This window comes from Coregonus lavaretus (genome assembly GCF_964263955.1).
Source record: "Coregonus lavaretus genome assembly, chromosome: 38".
Classification (NCBI taxonomy): Eukaryota; Metazoa; Chordata; class Actinopteri; order Salmoniformes; family Salmonidae; genus Coregonus; species Coregonus lavaretus.
Genome location: NC_140025.1, coordinates 6434812 through 6459652, shown reverse-complemented (window position 1 = coordinate 6459652; position 24841 = coordinate 6434812). Strand labels below are relative to the sequence as shown.

The 24841-nt window shown below is 41.5% G+C and overlaps 1 protein-coding gene across 1 annotated transcript; it reads left to right on the top strand.

Annotated features, from left to right (window-relative positions):
* The first annotated feature begins 3756 nt into the window (after positions 1-3756).
* Positions 3757-21009, top strand: pudp (pseudouridine 5'-phosphatase). The gene is made up of 4 exons (XM_084155159.1): positions 3757-3924; positions 4553-4771; positions 8282-8511; positions 18481-21009. The coding sequence occupies exons 1-4, from the start codon at positions 3858-3860 to the stop codon at positions 18655-18657; spliced, it is 693 nt and encodes a 230-aa protein (XP_084011285.1). The 5' UTR covers positions 3757-3857; the 3' UTR covers positions 18658-21009.
* Positions 21010-24841: the final 3832 nt, after the last annotated feature.

Genomic DNA, 24841 nt, shown 5'->3' with positions numbered 1-24841 from the left:
TACAGACAGATTAGCATTAGATATCTGCTCCATTTTCACAGAATATTGACCAACAGAGCATCTTTGAAAGTCCTTTTCATATGCACCTCAAAAAACAAACAAGGGGTTTAGATGTTTTATCTATTGTGTGGCAAACCAACCAAATACAATTTCTTTAGATAAAAAAAAAAAATGCTTTGAGGCTGACATTTTATTGGTAAAAATGTTCACACCCATTGTATTGTCCTTAAAACACCACTACACCCCCCACCTCTTTTTTACTATGTTTTCTACAAACCTTCCAGAGAGGCCATGAGTAATGGCAAACCTTAAAGGCCCAGTGCTGTGAAAATTCAGTATCATATCAAATTTTGTATCATATTGTACAAAAACTGATCATTTCAGCTGTTATTTCCGAATAGTTGCTGGTTGAAAATACAATCAACACAGGACGTTTTAATCAGCAGGTTTTGGAGGTGCCCTTCCTCTTCCACTCCCAGACAGTCATAGCGACATTCTTGCTTGAGAAATAGTTTTAACAACAACAAAAAAAAGTTTTTTATTTTTGACTACTTTAATGGAAAACTATTACAGTAAGGTACTTAATTGTTACCCAGAAATGATTTGATATTGAGATAAAACAGCTGCGTTGAGCCTTTAAAATGCAGGAAATTCGTTAAAAAAATTCTACAACTTTCTGGGGGAGGACCCACACAACCCCACCAAAATTGGTCCCACCAATGTTCAAATGAAAGAGGACAATCACTTTGGTATAGCCTATACTACAACAGGCTTATTTAATAATTGAATTTAGCAAAAATAAATCCAAATAAAATTAAGTAACATTCTATTGGCCACGTACACATATTTTATTGTGGGTGTAGCGAAATGCTTATGTTCCTAGCTCCACCAGTGCAATAATATCTAACAATTCAAAACAATGCACCAAATCCCCAAAATAAAAAGAAAGGAATTTGAAATATATAAATATTAGAACGAGCAATGTCAGAGTCCCAGAATATAAATATATATGTACAGTATATGATGGTGTGTATAGAAATTATGGACAGTATATGAATAGGAAAGGTGTGCGGATGGACCATTTGTGCGGATGGACCATTTATGTTGTTAGTGATGTGCATACCAAGGAACTTAAGGCTTTTGAACTTCTCCACTGCAGCCTGTCGAGGTGGATGGGGGCATCCTCCCTCTGCTGTCTCCTCAAGTCCATGATCAGTTCCTTTGTTTTGTTGACGTTGAGGGAGAGATTATTTTCCTGGCACCACTCTGCCAGGGCCCTCACCTCCTCCCTGTAGGCTGTCTCGTCATTGTTGGTAATCAGGCCTACCACTGTTGTGTCATCTGCAAACTTGGTGATTGAGTTGGAGACGTTCGTGGCCACACAGTCATGGGTGAACAGGGAGTACAGGAGGTTGCTGAGCACGCACCCTTGTGGGGCCCAGTGTAGCGGAGGTGTTGTTGCGGCAGGTAGCTTAGTGGGTAAGAGCGTTGTGCCAGTAACCGAAAGGTCGCTGGTTCTAATCCCCGAGCCGACTAGGTGAAAAATCTGTCGATGTGCCCTTGAGCAAGGCACTTAACCCTAATTGCTCCTGTAAGTCGCTCTGGATAAGAGCGTCTGCTAAATGACTAAAATGTAATGTAAATGTCTACCTTCACCACCTGGGGCTGGCCCGTCAGGTCCAGTCTGGGTTTTTCCTTTGCATTAGAGTAAACTACCTGTGAATTTTCTACCTCTACTATGGTTTTATGCCTGGCCTTTGCTGAACACTTACTCATCAAGGACATGGCTGAGTTTGTGTTCGCAATAGGTCCTCTGCTTAGCTTTCCCCGGAGCAAACTCTATTGATCTTAGCCGCTGAATTTGCATTTCAGTTCACTTTTCCTCATTTAAAAGGGTGATTGCAAATATCTCGCAGAGGCCAAAGAATGACGGGGGAATTGAAGCTATGGTTGATACCAATCAGTCACACAAAATTAATGAGCTTATCAGCATAATGTAAATAGTGCAGGAGTTAATTGCTTTAGACCTTCCCCTTCTATGCAAGTGTCATGTTCGTATCTGCAAGGTAATACAATGATTGGATAAATACAATTAACTTTAGTTAGTGTAGGCCTATACTAATTTCTGTGACAAAAAAGTGGCAATTTGTTTTACTGGCCTATAACTGTGTAGCATCAGGTTATAAAGAGAATAAAGAGCGTCAAATGGTATGATTGTAATATATAGTAGGTAAATACATTTATAGCAAAAATATAAATGTGAAGTTATGTAAATCAAATATTTAAAAAACATTAAGGTGCCCCGACTTTTCTTCTTCCCTGCAGTGCTCACTTTGGGAACCATTAGGTAGAAAGAGAATTTAGTGTTCGGTCTGAAGCAATTCCCAAAAAGACACAAAGGTATGAAACACAATTGGTAAGGAGAGCCAAACTCACAAACAAAAGGTACGTCCCAAATAGGTATGGGGCAGGTCCTGGTCAAAAGTAGTGCACTATTACAGGGAATAGGGTGCTATTTGGGACCGACACTTTGTTTGAGTCTGGGTCTCAACTCCTCCCAATTAGACCTGAATCCATAGCCTCATTAGCTCGGCCAGGTTGGAGGACTCATTCCCCCGATGTCTCTTTCTCTCACCCTAACAAGACAAACAATGAGGTTCCAATTATTCTGTACAATGTGGCGCTATAACACAGGTCCACAGGCTTTGTTAATTTAATCTGCAACAACGAATCCACTCATATGGTGTGATATAGACTACCCCCCTGGAATGCGGATCAATAAATCAACATAGTCCATTCCAATAAAAAATCATTTAGGCTAGAATCGGCCTAGACTAGAGTCAGGGTTAGGTGTTCAGCTAGCCTATATTTATTGTTGGTTTGCTTTAGGAGTGGTGTGTTTTAGGATTGTGTCTGATAATCTAATGAAGGTTAGGCCTTGTGATGATTAGCCAATGACGGCCAAAAAAGGTGCATAGTAATTTACCTTTCGTTTAAAAAAAATAATTTATAGATATGAAAGTACAGTTTCCAAACATGTATCGCAAGCGAGGAGTATTAGACAGAGCGCTGGGACTGTACACATTGGCCGTGCCATCATCAATGCTTTACTTAAGAACCCAAAAGGCCCCCATCTTGTGTGATGAACGAGAGTTATCCTGGCCTCACCCAGAGCCCTCACCACATAATGCTCATTAATGTCTATAACACTATGATAATTCATTAATTAATTAAATGAAAATATAGCCAATATTTGATATTTTAAATGATGCCTACATATAAATAATGACAAGTGAAAAGTATACCTACATTCATCAGTTTACATCAATGGTTTAGGTCCAACACTGCTTGTCCGTTTGAATCAACATTTAAGCACACTCTTTTGTATGTGAAGTTATCTAAAAATAAACACATACATAAATGTGTTTTAAATGTATCCAATCACATTTAGATTAGGCCTACATTTCTGTAGAGAAGTGGGTTATTATGAGACTGATTCTTCTGAGTGAATAGAGAGAAGTGGGTTCTGAGTATAAAACTACTTTGCCCGTCAGCCATTGCAAAATGTTGGACGACTGTAAATAATCACCATCTTTTTGCGATATCGTCCTATTCCTAAATCTTAATTGTGAGATTACTACATTATTTTGATGTTGTGTAATGTAAACAGGTTTATCTATGTTATAGAAATGAATAGAAAATACATTTATTTTGATACTTGATAGTTAACGTTGCACTGAGATTTTGGTACCAGTTGTCCATCTTCCTGCTAACTATAGCTAATGTTAGCTTGCTAGCTAGCTAGTTCTTCGATTTCAAGATTGGATTTTGTCGTGGTGTTGGCAGCTTCTGTAATTATGTCTAGACAATCCAGTTTTAAACCGGTGACCCATGTTCTTTTCGACATGGATGGATTATTATTAGGTTATTAATATACACTTTATATTTGAACTGAAACGATGAAATTACCTGCCTGAGCAGAACAGAATGTGACACGAGTCCGAGCTACCTAACCTCGGCCTAGCATTCAGTGACAGCTCATTCATTCCTGTGTGTCAACCACGGTGAAGCAAAAAGAACATGTAACGTTTGATAGTTATCTGTAAAGGAATCTTTCTACAACCACAACATTAGCTAATCATTTCCATTTGCTGTCTTGCGTAGTCTTCTGAATGTCGTGATGTAAAGCTAGAATCCTTAGTTAAAAGCTGCCTATGTTTAAGTATAAAGCTGAGGGATGGTGTGGATAAATATAACCACTCAAATTGAGTTATTGAATTATAGATTTAACCGTGTTTTGAAGCTTTACAATTTGTTTACATTTCAGTTCTTTACAGACATTGTAGTTTAATGGGGTATGACAGTTGAACTAAACTCATGAGGCATTTATAAGTTATATTCTTCAAGAATCAATGGGTGTATATCATTAATTTATACGTCCAAAACTTGATGTAGCAACTAAGGATTCGAGCTTTAAGTTAAACATGTGTGGTGATAACATAGCTAGCTAACTTTTATTTAATTTTTATTTTACTCCGTTTTGAACTTGCAGATACAGAGAGGCTGTATACGGTGTCTTACCAGGAAGTATGCGACCGGTTTGGAAAGAAATACACCTGGGACGTGAAGTCTTCTGTGATGGGGAAGAAAGCTATGGAGGCTTCCACCATTATACGAGACTCCCTACAACTACCAATGACACCAGAGGAACTTCTCAGTGAGACTACAAAAATACAGGAGAGGATATTTCCTTCAGCTCAATTGATGCAGGGTAACTAAAATTGTGTGTGTGGGTTACTGTTAGCGTGGTATAGTTGTAGTTTGTGGTACAGTTTTCATAGTTACCATAACATGAACAAAATAATTGATTCTCACATATGAAATATCAGTCTCTGATGAGTTTATTGACAAACAAACTTTAATCTCATGTTTTCATTACTGTGTGTGTGTCCTGTATACGTAGGAAGACACTACAGACTGTCAATATTCAGAGTGGTAGGGCTCTCAAACTCAACTCTGGACCTTCGAAGCCAGTTCCACTGCATTTTTTTATTGTTCCCATCTAATCAGGGACTGATTTAGACCAGGGACACCAGGTGTGTGCAATTAATTATCAGGTAGAATAGAACACCAGCAGGCTCCGGACCTTGTAGAGTAAGTTGAGTACCCCTGCTCTAGGACATGAGGCACAGGGAGTGTGATTTGTTTCGATTTTTTGTGTTCACTGTGTGTGCTTGTCTGTGTGTAGGACTAACCAATGATGTGTACGGTGCATTCGGAAAGTATTCAGACCCCTTGACTTTTTCCACATTTTGTTACGTTAAAGCCTTATTCTAAAATTGATTAAATAAAAAAAATGTCCTCATCAATCTACACACAATTCCCCATAATGACGAAAACAGGTTTTTAGAAATGTTTGCAAATGAGTAAGTATTCAGACCCTTTGCTACGAGACTCGAAATTGAGCTCAGGTGCATCCTGTTTCCATTGATCATCCTTGAGATGTTTCTACAACTTGTGGTAAATTCAATTGATTAGACATGATTTGGAAAGGCACACACCTGTCTATATAAGGTCCCACAGTTGACAGTGCATGTCAGAGCAAAAACCAAGCCATGAGGTCGAAGGAATTGTCCGTAGAGCTCCGAGAAAGGATTGTGTCGAGGCACGGATCTGGGGAAGAACAGGGAGAAGGGCCTTGGTCAGGGAGGTGACCAATAACCCGATGGTCACTCTGACAGAGCTCCAGAGTTCCTCTGTGGAGATGGGAGAACCTTCCAGATGGACAACTATCTCTGCAGCACTCCACCAATAAGGCCTTTATGGTAGAGTGGCCAGACGGAAGACACTCCTCAGTAAAAGGCACATGACAGCCCGCTTGGAGTTTGCCAAAAGCCATCTAAAGGACTCTCAGACCATGAGAAACATGATTCTCTGGTCTGATGAAACCAAGATTGAACTTTTGGCCTGAATGCCAAGCGTCATGTCTGGTGGAAACCTGACACCATTCCTACGGTGAATCATGGTGGTGGCAGCATCTTGCTGTGGGGATGTTTTTCAACGGCTGGGATTGGGAGACTGGTCAGGATCGAGGGAAAGATGGACAGAGCAAAGTACAGAGAGCTCCTTGATGAAAACCTGCTCCAGAGCACTCAGGACCTCAGACTGGGGCGAAGGTTCACCTTCCAACAGGACAACGACCCTAAGCACACAGCCAAGACAACGCAGGAGTGGCTTCGGGACAAGTCTCTAAATGTCCTTTAGTGGCCCAGCCAGAGCCCGGACTTGAACCCGATCGAACATCTCTGGAGAGACCTGAAATTAGCTGTGCAGCGACGCTCCCCATCCAACCTGAGATGATCTGCAGAGAAGAATGGGAGAAACTCCCCAAATACAGGTGTGCCAAGCTTGTAGCGTCATACTCAAGAAGACTCGAGGCTGTAATTGCTGCCAATGGTGCTTCAACAAAGTGCTGAGTAAAGTGTCTGAATACATACAGTAAGGGAAAAAAAGTATTTGATCCCCTGCTGATTTTGTACGTTTGCCCACTGACAAAGACATGATCAGTCTATAATTGTAATGGTAGGTTTATTTGAACAGTGAGAGACAGAATAACAACAAAAAAATCCAGAAAAACGCATGTCAAAAATGTTATAAATTGATTCGCATTTTAATGAGGGAAATAAGTATTTGACCCCTCTGCAAAACATGACTTTGTACTTGGTGGCAAAACCCTTGTTGGCAATCACAGAGGTCAGACGTTTCCACCAGGTTTTCACACATCTCAGGAGAGATTTTGTCCCACTCCTCTTTGCAGATCTTCTCCAAGTCATTAAGGTTTCGAGGCTGACGTTTGGCAACTCAAACCTTCAGCTCTCTCCACAGATTTTCTATGGGATTAAGGTCTGGAGACTGGCTAGGCCACTCCAGGACCTTAATGTGCTACTTCTTGAGCCACTCCTTTGTTGCCTTGGCCGTGTGTTTTGGGTCATTGTCATGCTGGAATACCCATCCACGACCCATTTTCAATGCCCTGGCTGAGGGAAGGAGGTTCTCACCCAAGATTTGACGGTACATGGCCCCGTCCATCGTTCCTTTGATGCGGTGAAGTTGTCCTGTCCCCTTAGCAGAAAAACACCCCCAAAGCATAATGTTTCCACCTCCATGTTTGACGGTGGGGATGGTGTTCTTGGGGTCATAGGCAGCATTCCTCCTCCTCCAAACACGGCGGGTTGAGTTGATGCCAAAGAGCTCGATTTTGGTCTCATCTGACCACAACACTTTCACCCAGTTCTCCTCTGAATCATTCAGATGTTCATTGGCAAACTTCAGACGGGCCTGTATATGTGCTTTCTTGAGCAGGGGGACCTTGCGGGCACTGCAGGATTTCAGTCCTTCACGGCGTAGTGTGTTACCAATTGTTTTCTTGGTGACTATGGTCCCAGCTGCCTTGAGATCATTGACAAGATCCTCCCGTGTAGTTCTGGGCTGATTCCTCACCGTTCTCATGATCCACAAGGTGAGATCTTGCATGGAGCCCCAGGCCGAGGGAAATTGACAGTTCTATTGTGTTTCTTCCATTTGCGAATAATCGCACCAACTGTTGTCACCTTCTTACCAAGCTGCTTGGCGATGGTCTTGTAGCCCATTCCAGCCTTGTGTAGGTCTACAATCTTGACCCTGACATCCTTGGAGAGCTCTTTGGTCTTGGCCATGGTGGAGAGTTTGGAATCTGATTGATTGCTTCTGTGGACAGGTGTATTTTATACAGTTAACAAGGTGAGATTAGGAGCACTCCCTTTAAGAGTGTGCTCCTAATCTCAGCTCGTTACCTGTATAAAAGACACCTGGGAGCCAGAAATCTTTCTGATTGAGAGGGGGTCAAATACTTATTTCCCTCATTAAAATGCAAATCAATTTATAACATTTTTGACATGCGTTTTTCTGGATTTTTTGTTGTTGTTATTCTGTCTCTCACTGTTCAAATAAACCTACCATTAAAATTGTAGACTGATCATTTCTTTGTCAGTGGGCAAACGTACAAAATCAGCAGGGGATCAAATACTTTTTTTAAATGTGATATTTCATTTGTTTTTGCTTTGTCACTATGGGGTTTTGTGTGTAGATTGATGGGGGAAAAAACAATTTAATCAATTTTAGAATAAGGTTGTAACGTACCAAAATGTGGGGGGAAAAAAAGTGAAAAAATGAAAATGTAAAAATGAAAAAGTCAAGGGGTCTGAATACTTTCTGAGTACACTATATGTCTGTGTATAACCAGGAGTGGAGAAGCTCGTCCACCATCTCTGTAAACACAACGTGCCCATCGCCGTAGCGACAAGCTCAGGAGGCCTGCCTTTTGAGATGAAGACCAGTCAGCACAAAGCCTTCTTTGACCTGTTCAGCCACATCGTCCTGGGGGATGACCCCGATGTGAAAAACAGCAAACCTCAGCCTGACTCCTTCTTGGTGTGTGCCAGCAGGTTCACTCCTCCTGCGCCTCCAGCCACGGTAAGAGGGACAGGCGAGGAAGAGGGACAGTAGCCTACAGTGGGTAGTGGAGACTATTGCCTCATTTCTGTTGCCTCATGAATGAATAAATAAGCTAAGCATAAAATAACCAGCCACGAAAAAAGGGACAGACCTTTGGACACGCTAAGACACTCTCATACACACCTAGTCATGTTGGAGGGGGAAAGCAGCCTGAAGGTCACCAATTCTCACTAATCATGGCTCACATGCTATAAATGATATTAAGAGGGACAGGGTAGTGGACAGTGGGCTGGCGCAACTTATAATGCTGAAAAAGAGCAACCCCTAAAGGTTTTACACCAATTCAGTTGTTAAGAAAATAAATTTGTTTGTTACATAGTATATTCATGCATGGGCTAATCATTCAGCAGATAAACTAAAGTGTTTTTATAGGAACCTGTAGAATTGCATTTATACCTCCAAGAAAGTGGGTTAACTCTTAAGCCCATAACCAATTCTGTTGTTAGGAAGGTTACCAAGGCTAATGTCATCCTGTCATGCTTCAATGCCCCAGCAATCACCTGTTCCTAAGACATGCCAAAGGAATTATTATCAAGACACTGACTGACTGACCGACTGTAGCAGATCTAAACTAGGCTATTGAAAGTGTAGGCCCTATTTATAGGAACCTGTGGAATTTCATTTATTTACACATCCAGAAAGCGAGGGAAAGGATTTAGTCTATAACCGACTTCATACTCTTTCATTCATTTCCATTTTTGATGCCAATGTTTTGGCTAATTAAGGGTAGCTGTAAGTAACAGATCTGTGTTGTCAACACCAGCTATGAAAATTCCCCCAACACTCCCACAACACAGAGGAATCACACTGTGTACATCCCAAATGGCACCCATAGTGCTCTAGTCAAATGTAGTGCACTAAATAAGGAATAGGGTGCTACTAGGGACTTGGCCACTACCATGTTTAATCACCTTCCTTCCATGCCAGTTCTAGCAAACCCATCTATGAAATATGTCTACAATCAACAGGGTTAGAAGACTACATGAATATTCAGTTAGTTTTACAGAGAGCTCTCAAATGAAAAACCCAAAAAGGGAACCCAAAAAGAGAGTGGTTAATAGGTTTGGATTTGTTGTTTTCCTTCTTTTGGTAAATGAATCTCCCTAACAGGTGCAGGGCTGTAGATTTTTCTGCAAATGGGTCTGCAGCAGCAGCATCCTTCGTTACTTGTCAGCCTGCTTTTTTAATCTTGGAGGCTTCCACACATCCGCAGTTAGGACTTGCATTTTTCTTGATGAGATATGCAACTGCGTCTGAGAGGGGAATCGGTTCAGTGTTCAGTGGAATAACGAATTATGATGCGTCACTCCCTGGCACCTCTTCTCTCTCCGTGACAGTTTTGCTTAAGCACAGAGAGAGAAATAGGGAGGGACAGATTGCGATTCAGGATTGCAAGGAGGAGACAGGAGAAAGACCGAGTGAATGCAATAATTAGAAAAGAGGAGTGTGTATTAACATTGTGTTTACAGCTTCTCTCCTACCTCCAGCTTAGTAGAAGCAGTGATGAATTTACAATGACTTTAATTAATTGTAGTGAGGCATATTACAGAAACAGCAGCGAAGACAGGCGCAGGTGATACATTTTAAGTTTTAGTACTGTATGTTGCTGGCAGTTTTTTTTTCTCCCATTTGCTGAATTTTTTGGTGCTTTCTTACAGCTAAAATGTAAACATTATTTTAAGCTTTCACTGCAACTGTACATATTCAGTAACAGTTAGGCAGTGAAATTTCAATACATTTCTCAGGATGCATTTTTCTTCTGGTCCTTAAAAGGTTGCTGTTTATATCGGAGTTATTAGGAGGGAGGTTTCCTGGAATACATGCATGAAGCAACTAGAGGCATTTTGAAGGCCATGATGATGCTATGCAACACTGCAGGTAATTCGCCTGGCAGACTGCTTAAAACCCTCTCACAAGTGAGTAATGTGCCCAGCCCAGTACTCTGTCTCTATGGTGACCAAAGGGAAGGAAATAGTCCACCTCCTCCTCCATTTTTCACTTTCTCTCAGCACTCAAAAATACTATGACATAGAGAGACAGAGTGAGGGAGAAAGGGAGGGAGACAGACAGAGGGAGAGAGGCGAGAAAAGGTTTTTACTAAAGGTGTGTGTGCTCAGCCTACCAACTAAGATTAGTGAAACATGAAAACGCTCTAGTTCATGTTCGTATAGGCTGTGTCCCAAATTGCTCTGGTCAAAAGTAGTGCACTTTGCAGGGAATAGGGTGCGATTTGGGACTTACATTGAAAGACAGGGAGAAAAGTAATTCCGCTACCGTTAATCATAAATGACCTTACACCAAGGAAAGGTTTATAGCCCCAAATACGGTACAATTAGGACATTAAATTAACTTGTAGAAAATTAAATAAGCCAATTATAGCATGGATTATCTTAAAGATATTTAAAGAGCGACTTGTGTTCAACTGTTGTTGGTAGTTGATGTTAGAAACTGAATATGTGCATGGGAAAGAGTCTTGCCTTACTAAAAGACAGATGTCTTAGCACTCCTACTTAGTCTAAAAACCCTGTGTAGACTGTGGTAAAAGAAACCCAACCAACCTTATTTAAAAGAGTGAGGCACCAAGATGTTTCAGAAAGACCTACTTGCATCCCAAATGGCACCATATTCCCTCTTAATGCACTACTTTTGACCAGGTCCCATAGGGCTCTGGTCAAAATAAGTACACTGTATAGGGAATAGGGTGCCATTTGGGACTAAGTCACAGAGTGGCTCACACAGAGGGTGTAAAGAGTCAGTACAGAGACTCTATTCCCTCTTGGCTCCAGAGCTTGGATATGTAGCTAGCCTAGATAATGATGCTGCAACAACAACAACAGCAACAACAACACAACGCTGCTTTAGGGACAGCTAGTCGCCTCGGCTACACCACCGTATTTTATGGGCATTTCAGCTGTCAGGACCCAGTGGGCCCCTCTGCTCTCTGCTGTGTAGATGCACCAACCACATAATAAATGGTAATTGCTACTATAATCCCAAAATAGACACATTATTCAATATTTCTAGACCATATAGTCAATTTCTTTCTTTTATTTGTCAATTTAGCTATCCCAGTGTGAACTGTGATGTGTTTGTTGTGCCCAGTGTGTTTAGTGCCAGTGGGTTGAAATGGTCAGTGACTAAAACAGGCTTGATGTATCTATCTGAGTAGTGGCAACTAGAAGCTGTGCTATTCTACAGCCCTAATGATGTTCCTTATGAACAGACAGTCCCATGTGCTTTGAAGGAGCAGGTAGGGCCTCACTGCGAGTAAAAAAAAACGGCAGTGTTTTTTAATATCAGCTCTATGAAATATTAAATATTTGAGCTTTAAAGTAAAGTATGGACACAGTGGTTCTTTAAGTGGTCAGAAGGTCAGCCCTTAATGCCAAGAGATTTAATACCGCTTGCCCTATACTCAGCAGTAATGTGCTTGTTTGGGTTTTTATATCTAGTGCTGGATTTTAATGGCCTAAAATCCTATGAACTCACATTCATTTCAGATACACAATATTATTTTCTTTGTTAAAGTCCTTTATGAACACAGACTTCATGTTAGTGTTTCACTAAGCCTTTTGGGTCCTTTTCTGTGCACACCAAATCAGGAAGGGGGAGAATACATTGTCAGTGGGTCTGTCTGAGTTTATGAGGAGCTTTAACAGTATTGATCACTCCTTTTATTCTGTTGGAAAGAAATGCCAACACTGGCAGGAAGATTAACGGACGGACACTCGGTCAAAGGTGATTTTTATGAGCTCCCAGGCAGTGGCACTGTCACAGCCGGTAGACAAGCTAAAGGCTATTTCCTGAAGGACTAGTTCACTGAAATATCATGGTTTGTTAATGATTTTCTTATCTGGAAGGTAGTTGTGGAAGGTGGTGCGGGAGAGAATTGACTTCACTCAATCATCAACAGGTATGTCTTTACCTTGATCTTCTATTTCCACCATTTCTAGATAACGTGACCCTTACCTACGGTTATTTATGAAGTCTACCTATTCCATAGCCTGTATGTATCCTAAATCTTTCAAAACCCAATCTTTCTCAACAGATTCAGGGCGCTCCGCAAGCACAGCGGCTGTTAGAAGAGACTATTCTAAACCTAGTCCTTTTCTCAGTAAAAGATGAAAACGTGTCCTCACTCCTCAGACACCAAATGAAAGCTATTCTGCTCCTGGCTGCCATCTGGCCTAGAGTGACAAACATCTGACTGACCTCTCCGTGTGATTTCCCTCAGGTTGACCAAACCACTCATTAGCCTTGTGAACGCAGCCCTCTGGAGGCCAATGGATTGCCCTGATATGCATTTATACTGTGACCTCCAGGGCTGCATCCCAAATGACATCCTATTCCCTTTATAGTGCACAACCTTTGAGTGCACTAAGGCCTTATGGACCCTGGTCAAAAGTTGGGCACTATAATAGAATAGGGGTGCCATTTAGGACGTAACCACCATGACCTCCAGGTTTTGATATGATGGCCTGCATTTCCTGTTTCCTGTGTATAAAAAAAGTACCCCGTAACACAGATGATAAAACTTTACACATCCTGTAGTCAGCCTGCCCTGGGCTTAGAGATGGTTTAGAAGATGTAGGAGGCAATCTATCGCTGTCTCTTCACTCACTCAACAACCCACGTTGCAGGCCCGAATATACACACTCGCACAAATTCCTTACCGTGTGATGTGTTTAGAGTTTAAAGTATTTTCTTGCTAAGGTACCATTCATCAAGTTTGAGAATGCATCAGTCTGAGACAGAATGTTTGATGAGTGAACACACTGCTGCACTACCTACCTTATTGCATTAACCTCAGACCAGTAGTAGGGACCATGTTTCTGTCCGTCTGTCAGGCAGTGTATACTGAGTGATTTGATAGTGTCAAACAGAGCCCATGTTTTCACAGAATGGTGTCGGAACAAGACAAGAGGCAGAATGATTGTTTTATTTACCCAACATAAACAAAAAATAAACTGCTCTGATTAAATATTGAAGGGATAGAGACTGTAAAAACACAGTTATTTTAGTGAATGGCTGTGTCACCGTGACAAGCCCCATCTTAAGCTGTGCTAAAGTTAAGACACACAGGCACTCTGGTGTTGACATAGCTGGTTTGCCTTGTCGTGTCAGACGTTGACAAAAGCGACAAGTAAAGTAATATGTTGGAGCAGAGGATCAGCCTCTTTTAAGATATAACACTGAGGAAAGAAGAAAATGATTTGTTGAATGGATCACTGTCAAACTACTGTGTGTCAAAAGTCCATTCAAAATACGTTATTTTTTGTCTCCTGATGTGTCCTTCGAGGAACATGAAAATGACACAAAATGACATGATAAATAGAAAATGACACAGGTAGGTAGTATTTAGTAGTAGTATTTAGTAGTAGTATGTATTGGGATCCATACAGGAAACAAATGCAACAAATAATATAATATACATAATCTCCTGCCTCTGTCTCACGCTTCAGACACAGGAGATGTCTCCTGCCCTATGAGCTGTTCTGGCTCACACAAGCCAAGGCTCGTGCAAGGCCACCCATCTACATAATGCAATACATAATACAGTGTAAATTACAATACAAAATATATAAAAATGGCTGTGTCTCTTCAAAGTCTCCTTTTGTGCCATAAGGTGTTCTTTTATCTGTTTTTTTAAATATGGCTTTATTGCTAATTTGAGTTACCTGGGGTGGCAGAGGTCCATGTAGTCATGCCTCTATTTAATACTGTGTGTTTTCCAGCCTCTGTTCTAGACCTGGGGACTGTGAAGAGACCTGTGGTTGCATGTCTTGTGTTGTAACGATGAGTGTCCAAACTGTGTGCCAACTGCTTGAACAGACAGTTCAGTACTTTCAACACCTCAATACCTTGCCCAAAGGCCAATAGTGATGCAGTCAATCTCTCCTCATCTTTGAGCTAGGAGAGATTGACATTCATGTTACTGATATTCGCCCTCTGTGTACATCTAAGTGCTGCTCTGTTCTGGACCAACTGCAATTAACCTATGTCCCTCTTTGCTGCACATGACCACACAACTGGGCCGTAGTCCAGGTGCGACAAAACTAGGGCCTGTAGGACCTGTCTGGTCGATTGAGATGTCAAGAAAGCAGAGCAACACCTTATCATGGACAGGCCTCTTCCCATTTTAGTAACCATTGAGTCTATATGTTTTGACTATGATAGCTTGCTATCTAGGGTTATACCCAGCAGTTTAGCCTCCTCAACTTGCTCAATTGCCACATTATTCAATAATAGATCTGGAGGAGGTTTAAGGTTGAGTGAATGATTTGTCCCAAAAACTATGCTTTTAGTTTTTGAGATATTTAGCACCAGCCTATTGCTAGTTACCCGTTATTCTAAAACTGACTGGAGCTCTATGTTAAGAGTGTAATTTATTAAATGTACTGTCGTAGCCGACGTACACTGAGTGTACTAAACATTAGGAACACCTGCTCTTTCCATGAGACTGACCAAGTGAATCCAGGTGAAAGCTACAGTATGATCCCTAATTCATGTCACTTGTTAAATCCACTTCAATCAGTGTAGATGAAGGGGAGGAGACAGGTTAAAGAAGGATTTTTAAGCCTTGAGACAATTGAGACATGGATTGTGTATGTGTGCCATTCAGAGGGTGAATGGGCAAGACAAAATATTTAAGTGCCTTTGAATGGGGTATGATAGTAGGTGCCAGGCACACTGGTTTGAGTGTGCCAAGAACTGCAACGCTGCTGTGTTTTTCACGCTCAACAGTTTCCCGTATGTATCAAGAATGGTCCACCACCCAAAGGACATCCAGCCAACTTTACAAAAATGTGGGAAGCATTGGAGTCATCATGGGCCAGCATCCCTGTGTAACGCTTTCAACACCTTGTAGAGTCCATGCCCTGATGAATTGAGGCTGTTCTGAGGGCAAAAGGGGTGGGGGGGGTGCAACTCAATATTAGGAAGGTGTTTCTAATGTTTTGTATATTCTGTGGAAGGTCATTAGTAGAAACAGAAAACAATGGCCCAAGCCGGCTGCCCTGCGATATACCACACTCAACCGAATTCCATGAAAGAAAACCCTCTGTGTTCTATTAGATGGGTAACTCTCAATCCACAATAAGGCAGAGGATGCAAATCCATAACGCCTACGTTTTTTTCAGCAATAGGTTTTGATCAATGATAGTCTTAACAAAACAGCTCCCACAATCTTCTTACTGGAAATGTCTTTCAGCCAATCATCAGTCATTTGTGTCAGTGCCGAGCATGTTGAGTGCCCTTCCCTATTATGTATGCTGAAAGTCTGTTGTTATTTTGTTTTCTGTAAAATAACTTTGGAGCCCCACTGTACCTTCGTCAACCCTCATCCATCTGGTCCATTTACCTGTGTAGGTTGGGTAGTGTTGTATGGCTAGAGACCCAGCTTTATGTCCTAATTTTCCTGGTCCATGTGTAGGTTGAGTAGAAGGTTATAAGGTCCATGTGTAGGTTGAGTAGAAGGTTATAGGGTCCATGTGTAGGTTGAGTAGAAGGTTATAGGGTCCATGTGTAGGTTGAGTAGAAGGTTATAGGGTCCATGTGTAGGTTGAGTAGAAGGTTATAAGGTCCATGTGTAGGTTGAGTAGAAGGTTATAAGGTCCATGTGTAGGTTGGGTGCATATGGAGACTATGACCTACGGTTCTCTGCTTCTCCATCTGGGCAGAATGGCTCATCTAATGAGTATTCCCCAAGGGCTGACCCTGCTGCCAGGTCAAGTCTACATTGTGTGACAGATCCAGACCCTGCTCTCTGTTTATGGTCGCATAGGCCTACCATAACATCAGTCCATATGATTAAAACCCATAACTGTCCATATGATTCAATCCCATTCTCCAGTCCCAGTTTCTTTGAGGGAAACGTTTCTCTCTATGTTCTAAGTGTCCTATGATAGCCCTGTAAACTACTAAACGTCCTGGTCCGTCCTGCTGAAGTAGCTGCTGCCGGCTGCCAAGCAGACCTTGGATCTGCTCCATAACAACACTACGCTGTGTCCTCTCATCTCCCCTTAATACACCGTTATAAAGGGAGTGCGTGTGACGTGCTGCTGAGCCGGCTATTCACAATAGTCTTGGCACCAGCCACTGCAGTCTGAGGTGCGTCCCTAATGGCATCCTATTCCCTTCGTAGTGCACTACTTTTGAGAAGAGCCTGGTCAAAAGTAGTGCACTATGTAAGGAATAGGGTGTCATTTGGGAGGCATCCACACAAACACACTGAGTCTCCCCCTCTTCTCTTCTTCTGTTGTGGCAGTGACTGCCTTGGGTACACTGTGAATACAGATTCAATTGGTTCTGATGAATGTTGCATGTGTTTGGGTGTACGCCTCGGGACTGGTTGTTAATCTTCCATTGGGCTGGCTGTTGGAGGCCTGCATGGCAAGCGACTTTGGGTTCTCTGTCTGTTCTCCTTTCACTGTTCCCAATACATGTTACAGCAGGCCAGTAGTTTAACAATAAAATATAGATTTTTGAAGCAAACTTCCATTGTCCTAACAATGAGTGGGAGAAAAGACCCTTGACCTTTTATAGGGCAAATCACCTTCCCAATCTCTCTTTGCTGCTGTGATTTGTAGCCAGGTCACAGATCTGTTTGTGCTCTTGCAAACTCCATTGCTCATTGTCAAGCCAAACATGTTTGGCATGACAATGAGTGACAAGGAGTTGGCATGATAGCACAAACAGACTTCCCCCTGAGCCAACATGGAGCCGCAGTGCATTTGTGTCCTGTTTCCCTCTCCTCAATTACAATGCAGCCATTGAACACTGATTAAAGGTTAATTTGCCTGGCCCATTGCCTAATTCAGAGTCTTAGTTGCTTCCTATCAAGGGGCATTATCTAGTTAGGGCCCCTCGGTTACCTTGCTGCTCAGTGTTTCCACACTTATTGTCCCTCTCCTAGGCTACTTCTAGGCTGTGACATCACAAGAGTCAATTAGGCAAATCTTCTAGAGTCCTCGAGTCGGCTTCTGTTGTTCCACCTGAGAACCTTTTTAGGAGGATATTTTAGTTCCATTTGAGAATTAGAGAAGAGACTGACTGGTAGTTGTGGTTAAGGGCATTTCTGAAGCTGCTAGGTGAATTTGGTACGTTTAAATTACATTTTCTTTCACCATTAGTGTGTGAGGTAAGTAAGTAAAAGGCAAATTGAAGGGAAATCACGTAGTAGAAAGAACATTGCAGAAAATACTGTGATTTTGTGATTCTTTTTGTGCACTCATTCAAATTATAGGGGTTGATTGAACCTTGAATTAGGTAGAGTGGTGGGAGACGTCTTTGGAGGGGGTGTTTTATTTGAAAAGCCAGGAAGCGTAGCTATTGAGGTTAAAAAAGCACAGGATGTCGGAAGTTACCAATGAATAAAAGGGAAGCTCTGGTCACTCATGTCTTTGTCCGTTCTTCTCAACACTGCTTCCATATTGGCTTCTCATTTGTATGCTGCCTCTATTCATGCAGCTGTGACGCAAAGGTAAGAGTCAGAAACATACTGTGGGTCACCTCACCTCAACACGAGTTCCTCAGTATGACAGCCTTCCTCTGCTCTGTTTTCTCCACCAGGCACTGAGTTGCAGTTCATAGACATAGGCTTCTCAGTCCAAGACTATGTGCTTTGTGCTGGGTCAATAGACTGTACTGTTGTATGTTGTGGTTGCGTAATGAGGCATCATAAACCTCGTCACACTTACTCTATTTAAAGAATGGATCGCTTCTGGTACTTCTGGTATTTTGCCTTCAACCTCCTGTAGTGGTCACACTGGGTTATAATACATCATTGACTGTATAGCAGCATTATATGAACCATTGTTCACTTCATTATACTCCCGTGTGAATTTATAAATCCTTTTGTCTCCTTTCACATTTATTGAACACTGTTTGACATCCAGCACCTGCTTGTCTCGTTTCCTCTCTCAACAGTGCCTGGTGTTTGAGGATGCTCCTATGGGTGTTAAGGCTGGCCTGGCGGCTGGGATGCAGGTGGTCATGATCCCTGATGACAAACTGGACCGAGGCCTTACCCAGGAGGCCACACTGGTCCTGAGGACCATGGAGGACTTCAAACCAGAGATGTTCGGGCTGCCGGCCTATGACTGAGCTCCATCTCCGCTTCCTGCTCAGGACTGAGAACCTCTAATCCACCCCTGCTTTTTACAGCCCATTTTCACCATTTAGCCTAACCAAAGCAATGTAATGATGCTAATCACAATGATCACAATGCTGATCAAAATTATGCAATGACACTGAATTTAATTGTTACTTGGAACTGTGATCAAGTTGTTGTTAGTCGAATATTAATATTTTTGCTTTGGCCAAATAATGAGAATGGCTGAGAATGATTGTTGAATTGTCAACATAATGAGATGTAATTTCTTTGGCTGAACCTTTTACACAGGTTGGTATTGTAAGCAGCTCGCTGGCAGTCAGTTTGAAGGATTTTATTGTGATATTGACAGCATCCCAAATGGCACCCTATTCCCTACATAGTGCACTACTTTTGTCCAGAGTCCAACACAGTCATTCTAGGTAAAGATGTATCCGTCTCTGAGTCTTAATGTCCTTAAACAGCTTTCTTAACCAACTGGAGTTTAAGCTGTTGGATTCTCCCTATTTTCCCCTCTTCATACCGTTTACCACTCTTTGAGCGGGGCCTATTGAAATGCCAAAGACACTTTTCCCAGCATGGACGTGTAATCCAATAAAGAGGGTGAGAGAAGTCTTCGTCTCTTTCATCTTCACTCATGTTTGCCTCAGCAGTGCTGCTGGAATTCACATGTTCTCTCTTCCCTGAGAAAACCCCTGAAACGACTGAACACAGGAGTAGAGTTACTGAGAGCTGTTCCCTCATCTCCCTCAGGCTGTTGAAATAGGATTTCACTACTGTAGTATCCTTCCATCCACTATCCTGCTTCCCCGTCCCGGCCTCCATGCATCCCTGGCCTTTCATCCTCGACTTGGGCTAATCCCTGAGGCTCTTCCTGCTCTTCTCCTCATCACTCAGCCCCTTGTGCCCTGTAGTGTGTGTGATTGTGTGAATATACACCGAGTGGACAAAACATTAGGACCATGACATAGACAGACCAGGGGAATGCTATGATCCCTTATTGATGTCACTTGTTAAATCCACTTCAATCAGTGTAGATAAAGGGGAGGAGACGAATTGAGGCTGTTCTGAGGGCAAAAGGGGGTGCAACTCAATATTAGGAAGGTGTTCCTAATGTTTTGTACACTCAGTGTACATTCATATGTGTGTGTCTGTACAGTATGCGTGTATGTGTGTGTACTTACGCAATAAGTGTGATGGTGTTAGAACATTATGTCTGAAAAATGTAGTGAGTTCAGGGTATGAATGGGACATAATGGCAAATGCCATTTGCCACAATCTAAAGGAATTATATTTTTCTATTGGAAATGCATTTTCTTTGTATCAAATAAGTGACTACAGAGAAATGTTTCATTGTGGTAAATGGTAGTAGTAGCTCAATGTAGATACAGTATTCACCAGTATTGTTGCACATGGAGTTACCAAGTGGGCATTCAAAATTCAACACGCATTTTCTATTGTGTTTCTATGGCGTACACTTAATAGTCCATCTCACCCTATTGAAGTTGCTATTCACAAAGCATATTGTCCTTTTGTTGGGACATAATAGCTCTGTCTCTTCTCTTCTGGTATCATTCACCCCCCCCCCCCCCCCCCACCCACCCCACCACAGGTTTAGCCTGATGATCCAGCCACTCCCGGCATAGGAAAAGCACTAGCCAATAACGGTAATGTCAGAGCTTACTCTTCCACCTGTAATCCCAGTCCACCTGAGTGCTTGTGACTAGAAGGTCCCCAATGGCTCCTAACTCTCCTAGGAAATTAGCAGTCTCTCCATCTACTGCCAATAACTATTATTTTATCCCTCCCTACCGTCCTTTCAACTCTCATTCTGCCAAAGACAAAGAGAGGGGGAGAGATAGTGAGGGAAGGGAGAGATAGACTAGCTAACATGTTTCTCAGGTCCGTCTTCACATCGTGCTGGGGAGGGCAGACGAGGGACGGTGGTCCCACATTCATCTTCAACGTCAATTGGTTTTCTATACAGGATTCTATCAGCACTCAGACAAGTGTCCCTCAACAGGGGAAGTTTGAAAAATAGACATTGTATGGGATGACCTCATTTTAGAATGTTATAATAAAGCTTTTATTTTTTTCATCCTCTTACTGGCTGACAAGCCCACTCTGGTTGAAGCTCAATGAGAACGCTCATCTGATAACGGCAGACAGTCCCTGTACATTTTCACTGTCATTCAGACTTGTCTGAGACTTGCATTATCAAGAGAGATACAGTATTGGATGGCTGTCATTAAAAAAGCACAAAGCAGTAATGTCTTTAATGTGATAAAATACCTTAGAAAATGATTAAATAGACACAGAGACTTGTGCATTATTGCTTTGGGATATACCAGTGGGGTTTCTCTTGACTTATGACTCATAAAAGTAATTGGTTTCAGTTATTAATAGCAGCAAGGGCCAGCAAACTGTTAAGGGTAAACATTTGTGTGCCCATATTCACAAAGTTCATCAGAGTAGGAGTGCTGATCTAGGATCAGCTTTCCCATCTTATTTGTTATGATCTAAAAGGCAAAACTGATTCCTTCTCTGAGACTTTGTGAATATGGGCCTTGGTCCTCAAGATATTTATTATCTAAAAGTTCCAAGTTCGTATTTAAAAACATAAAAATCCATTACTATTCAAAGAGCAGTTAAGCGGTTGAGGAAGCCATGTGCTAAGTCATGAGGCTGACTTTGTAAACTCAAGTAGTTCTTTGGAGTAGCATTCTGTGATAGTGATAATAAAGAAATCCTCTTTGTTTGCATACTAGCAAGAAAACTCTAAACAAATAGCTGCACTGTGTGCAAGGTGGGTCACCCCCAAGACGACTTAAAAACAGATTTGGTGTGCAGTTGTTATTAAGCAAAAACAGCATCCAAAGTATGCCTATCTTAGGCGTGCAGGCTGTATTTGAGTTGGCAAAAGAAGGGAGCACAAAAGAATGCCAAGATCTGATTGAAGAACTCTCTATGGATGCACTCAATTTTCCTATTCCCACTCTCTGTCTACAGCTTTAAAGAACAAATCCACCCCAAAAAATTATTTTGGTATTTATTTAATTAGTCCACTGTTGATACAGTCCCAAAATGTTTTGCATGTCAGCAGTCAAGATTTCAAGATATTGGACTTTCAAGTGTCACTTGCACCATCATCATGATGATGTGTTTTGCATCATATGGTGCATTATGCATCATCATGATGATGTGGCAAGTGACACTTTTCCTTTTGAACTGTAGACTTGGGAATATGAAAATGGAGAAATGGCATCCATATGAGTTCTTCATTCTGATCTTGGCATCCAAAGGATCCCGTGGAGCTCAGATTGAGATAAGAAAGACTCTTCTGGCCAACAGGAGCTGGTCTTCTGTAGCAGAGGATATGGAGATGAGTGCTTTGCAATCGCTACAAGACTGAACAATCCTTCAAAGATTCAAATATATGCGGCTACACCTCATGGTTTATGCATTATTGTATGATGAGAGAATATTTTATTACACGAGCAGGTAGCATGTTACAAATGTCGGATACACGTTTGTGGATGCAAGGTAACAAGAATGATTGTTTTTATGGAACAATGAAAGGTGGATTCATCCTTCCCTGGTTTCTCTCTCCGAGTCCCTTGTGCTATTTTGGGATGTGAGAGCAAACATGGAACGTTTGGTTTTTCATTTGAAATGCATTGCCACATTCAATCTAACCATATCAAATTTTAATACCATTCCTATGCTTGTAATTTCAACCATGCTGCACAGACTAATTCATCATGTGAAGGGATTCATTATTTAGACTTTAATCACACTCATTTGATTGTTCCTCATCGTGTTCCACAAGATCATAACAAAAAGGGACACATCCTATGTTTCCTATATAAGGCACTACTTTTGACCAGAGCCCTAGTCACAAGTAATGCACTATAAAGGAAATAGGGTGTCATTATGGATACAGGCATAGAAATACTCAAGGCTGCATGTGTCTGTAGTCATTTTCACATGTGGGGGTTGAAAACAAAGACCAAGGAAGATGAGATGACACGTATAGTCTGCCTTGACAAACGGAGCTTCAGATATTATAGTTGAGTAGTCTTCACAGCTCACAGTTTGCTAAATCTCTGCGTAGGAGGATAGAGTTGAAGGATGTGCCATACGTTGCACATTGCATTGGAGCCACCTTATATGAACGTATATAATCATATAATACGTGGCAACAACACATCTCCTTTTCATAGTTCACAAAATAACAAACACCCACCTTAAAGCAAAGCATAAGAATCTGATTTTCGTGTCAGTTACTAATACAAATGAATCATTGTCCACTAGATGCAGTGGTGTAAAGCACTTCAGGAAAAATACTTTAAAGTACTACTTAAGTAGTTTTTTAGGGTATCTGTACTTTACTATTTATATATTGAACAACTTTTACTTTTACTTCACTACATTCCTAAAGAAAATATTGTACTTTTTACTCCATACATTTTCCCTGACACCCAAAAGTACTCATTACATTTTGAATGCTTAGCAGGACAGAAAAATTGTCCAATTCATGCACTTATCAAGAGAACATCCCTGGTCATCCCTACTGCCTCTGATCTGGCGGACTCACTGAACACATGCTTTGTTTGTAAATTATGTCTAAGTGTTGGGGTGTGCCCCTGGCTATCCATAAATATAAAAAACAAGAAAATGGTACCGTTTGGTTTGCTTAATATAAGTAATTTGAAATTATTTATACTTTTACTTCTGATACTTAAGTATATTTTAGCAATTGCATTTACTTTTGATACTTAAGTATATTTAAAACCAAATACCTTTAGACTTTTACTCAAGTAGTGTTTTACTGGGTGACTTTTACTTGAGTCATTTTCTATTAAGGTATCTTTACTTTAACTCAAGTATGACAATTGGGCACTTTTTCCACCACTGAGATATGACTATCGATTAATGCTCTCTCCGATGCCACGTGTAGTGTTTGCTATTGAAAAACGTGGATGTCATATCCTGTGTAGTGGAACACTTCTACATATGAGGAGGTATACAGTAGTTAAGTACATACATCGTTAACAGATGATTTCTTCCTCAGATGATCGATGCCTTGACCCTCACCTCTCCTCTCTCTTCCCAGAAACACTAACAGAGAAATACTGGCTTCAACCGTCACAGTATCAAAGTAACAAACGAGTGCTAGTCTCACTGAGGAGCCCCACAAACAGTCTGCTCTCTGTCTGGTGGTATATCTTTGCATATAATCAAATTCTCACAAACCCTCTATACCCAACCGCCCCCCTCTCCATCTCCTCCTCCAGACACCTCTCTAAGAAGACGCCACATTAAAAGCAATGGAAGCAACTGAAATATAAATGAATTTAGCGCGCAAATACATTTAAGGAGTTTAAGCAGTGCTGTAAAGAGTGCTCTGGGCGCCGTAAACAGGGCCTCTGTGATCTGAATGTACAAGATGTCAGTAACTCCGGGCTGCCGCCTACCCCTGATATACTGCATTATGGATGTGTGTCAGTTTGACTGCTGTAAGCTCCACTCAGCACCACTTTAACAGCAACACACACACACATGTTGGTGGAGTGTGTGTGCATTGACACTTGTGCATGTAGGCTACACATTAGTATTCATACACGAGCGCACGCATACACATGCACGCATGCACACACACACACAGTGTGGTGTGTGAGTGTACTAATATAGATCAAATGTGCTGTACAGTGTGAAAATATAGCAGGGCGCTAACAGTATTGTATGTACTCCCTTCCCCTGGGGCCTGGGGTAGGGATGCCCCCATAGCCTGTCTGTCTGATGGGCATGCAGAACACAACTTTAATGGCTGGACAGAACGAACGGACACACACACACACACAAGAGATGTAAAATTGCAAAGTTTGTTTCACTAAATCTCCAAACAGATTTATAATAGAACGTATCTATGAAAGAACAAAATGAGTCTGCTAAACCTTTGAACAAATGCAATTTTATTAAAAAGAAGGAACAGATTTATTTTATTTTATTGATGTTCGAATAAAGACATAGTAGACTACTTGAGTTTCTGAAATAAGGGTTCACATTGTGAACAGATTGAAATACTTTATTAAACCGGGGCCGTGACAGTCAAGGAGGCTACAGAATTCAGCTGAAATATGCTGAAAGAAATTACATTTTCTATACTCCCTTGAA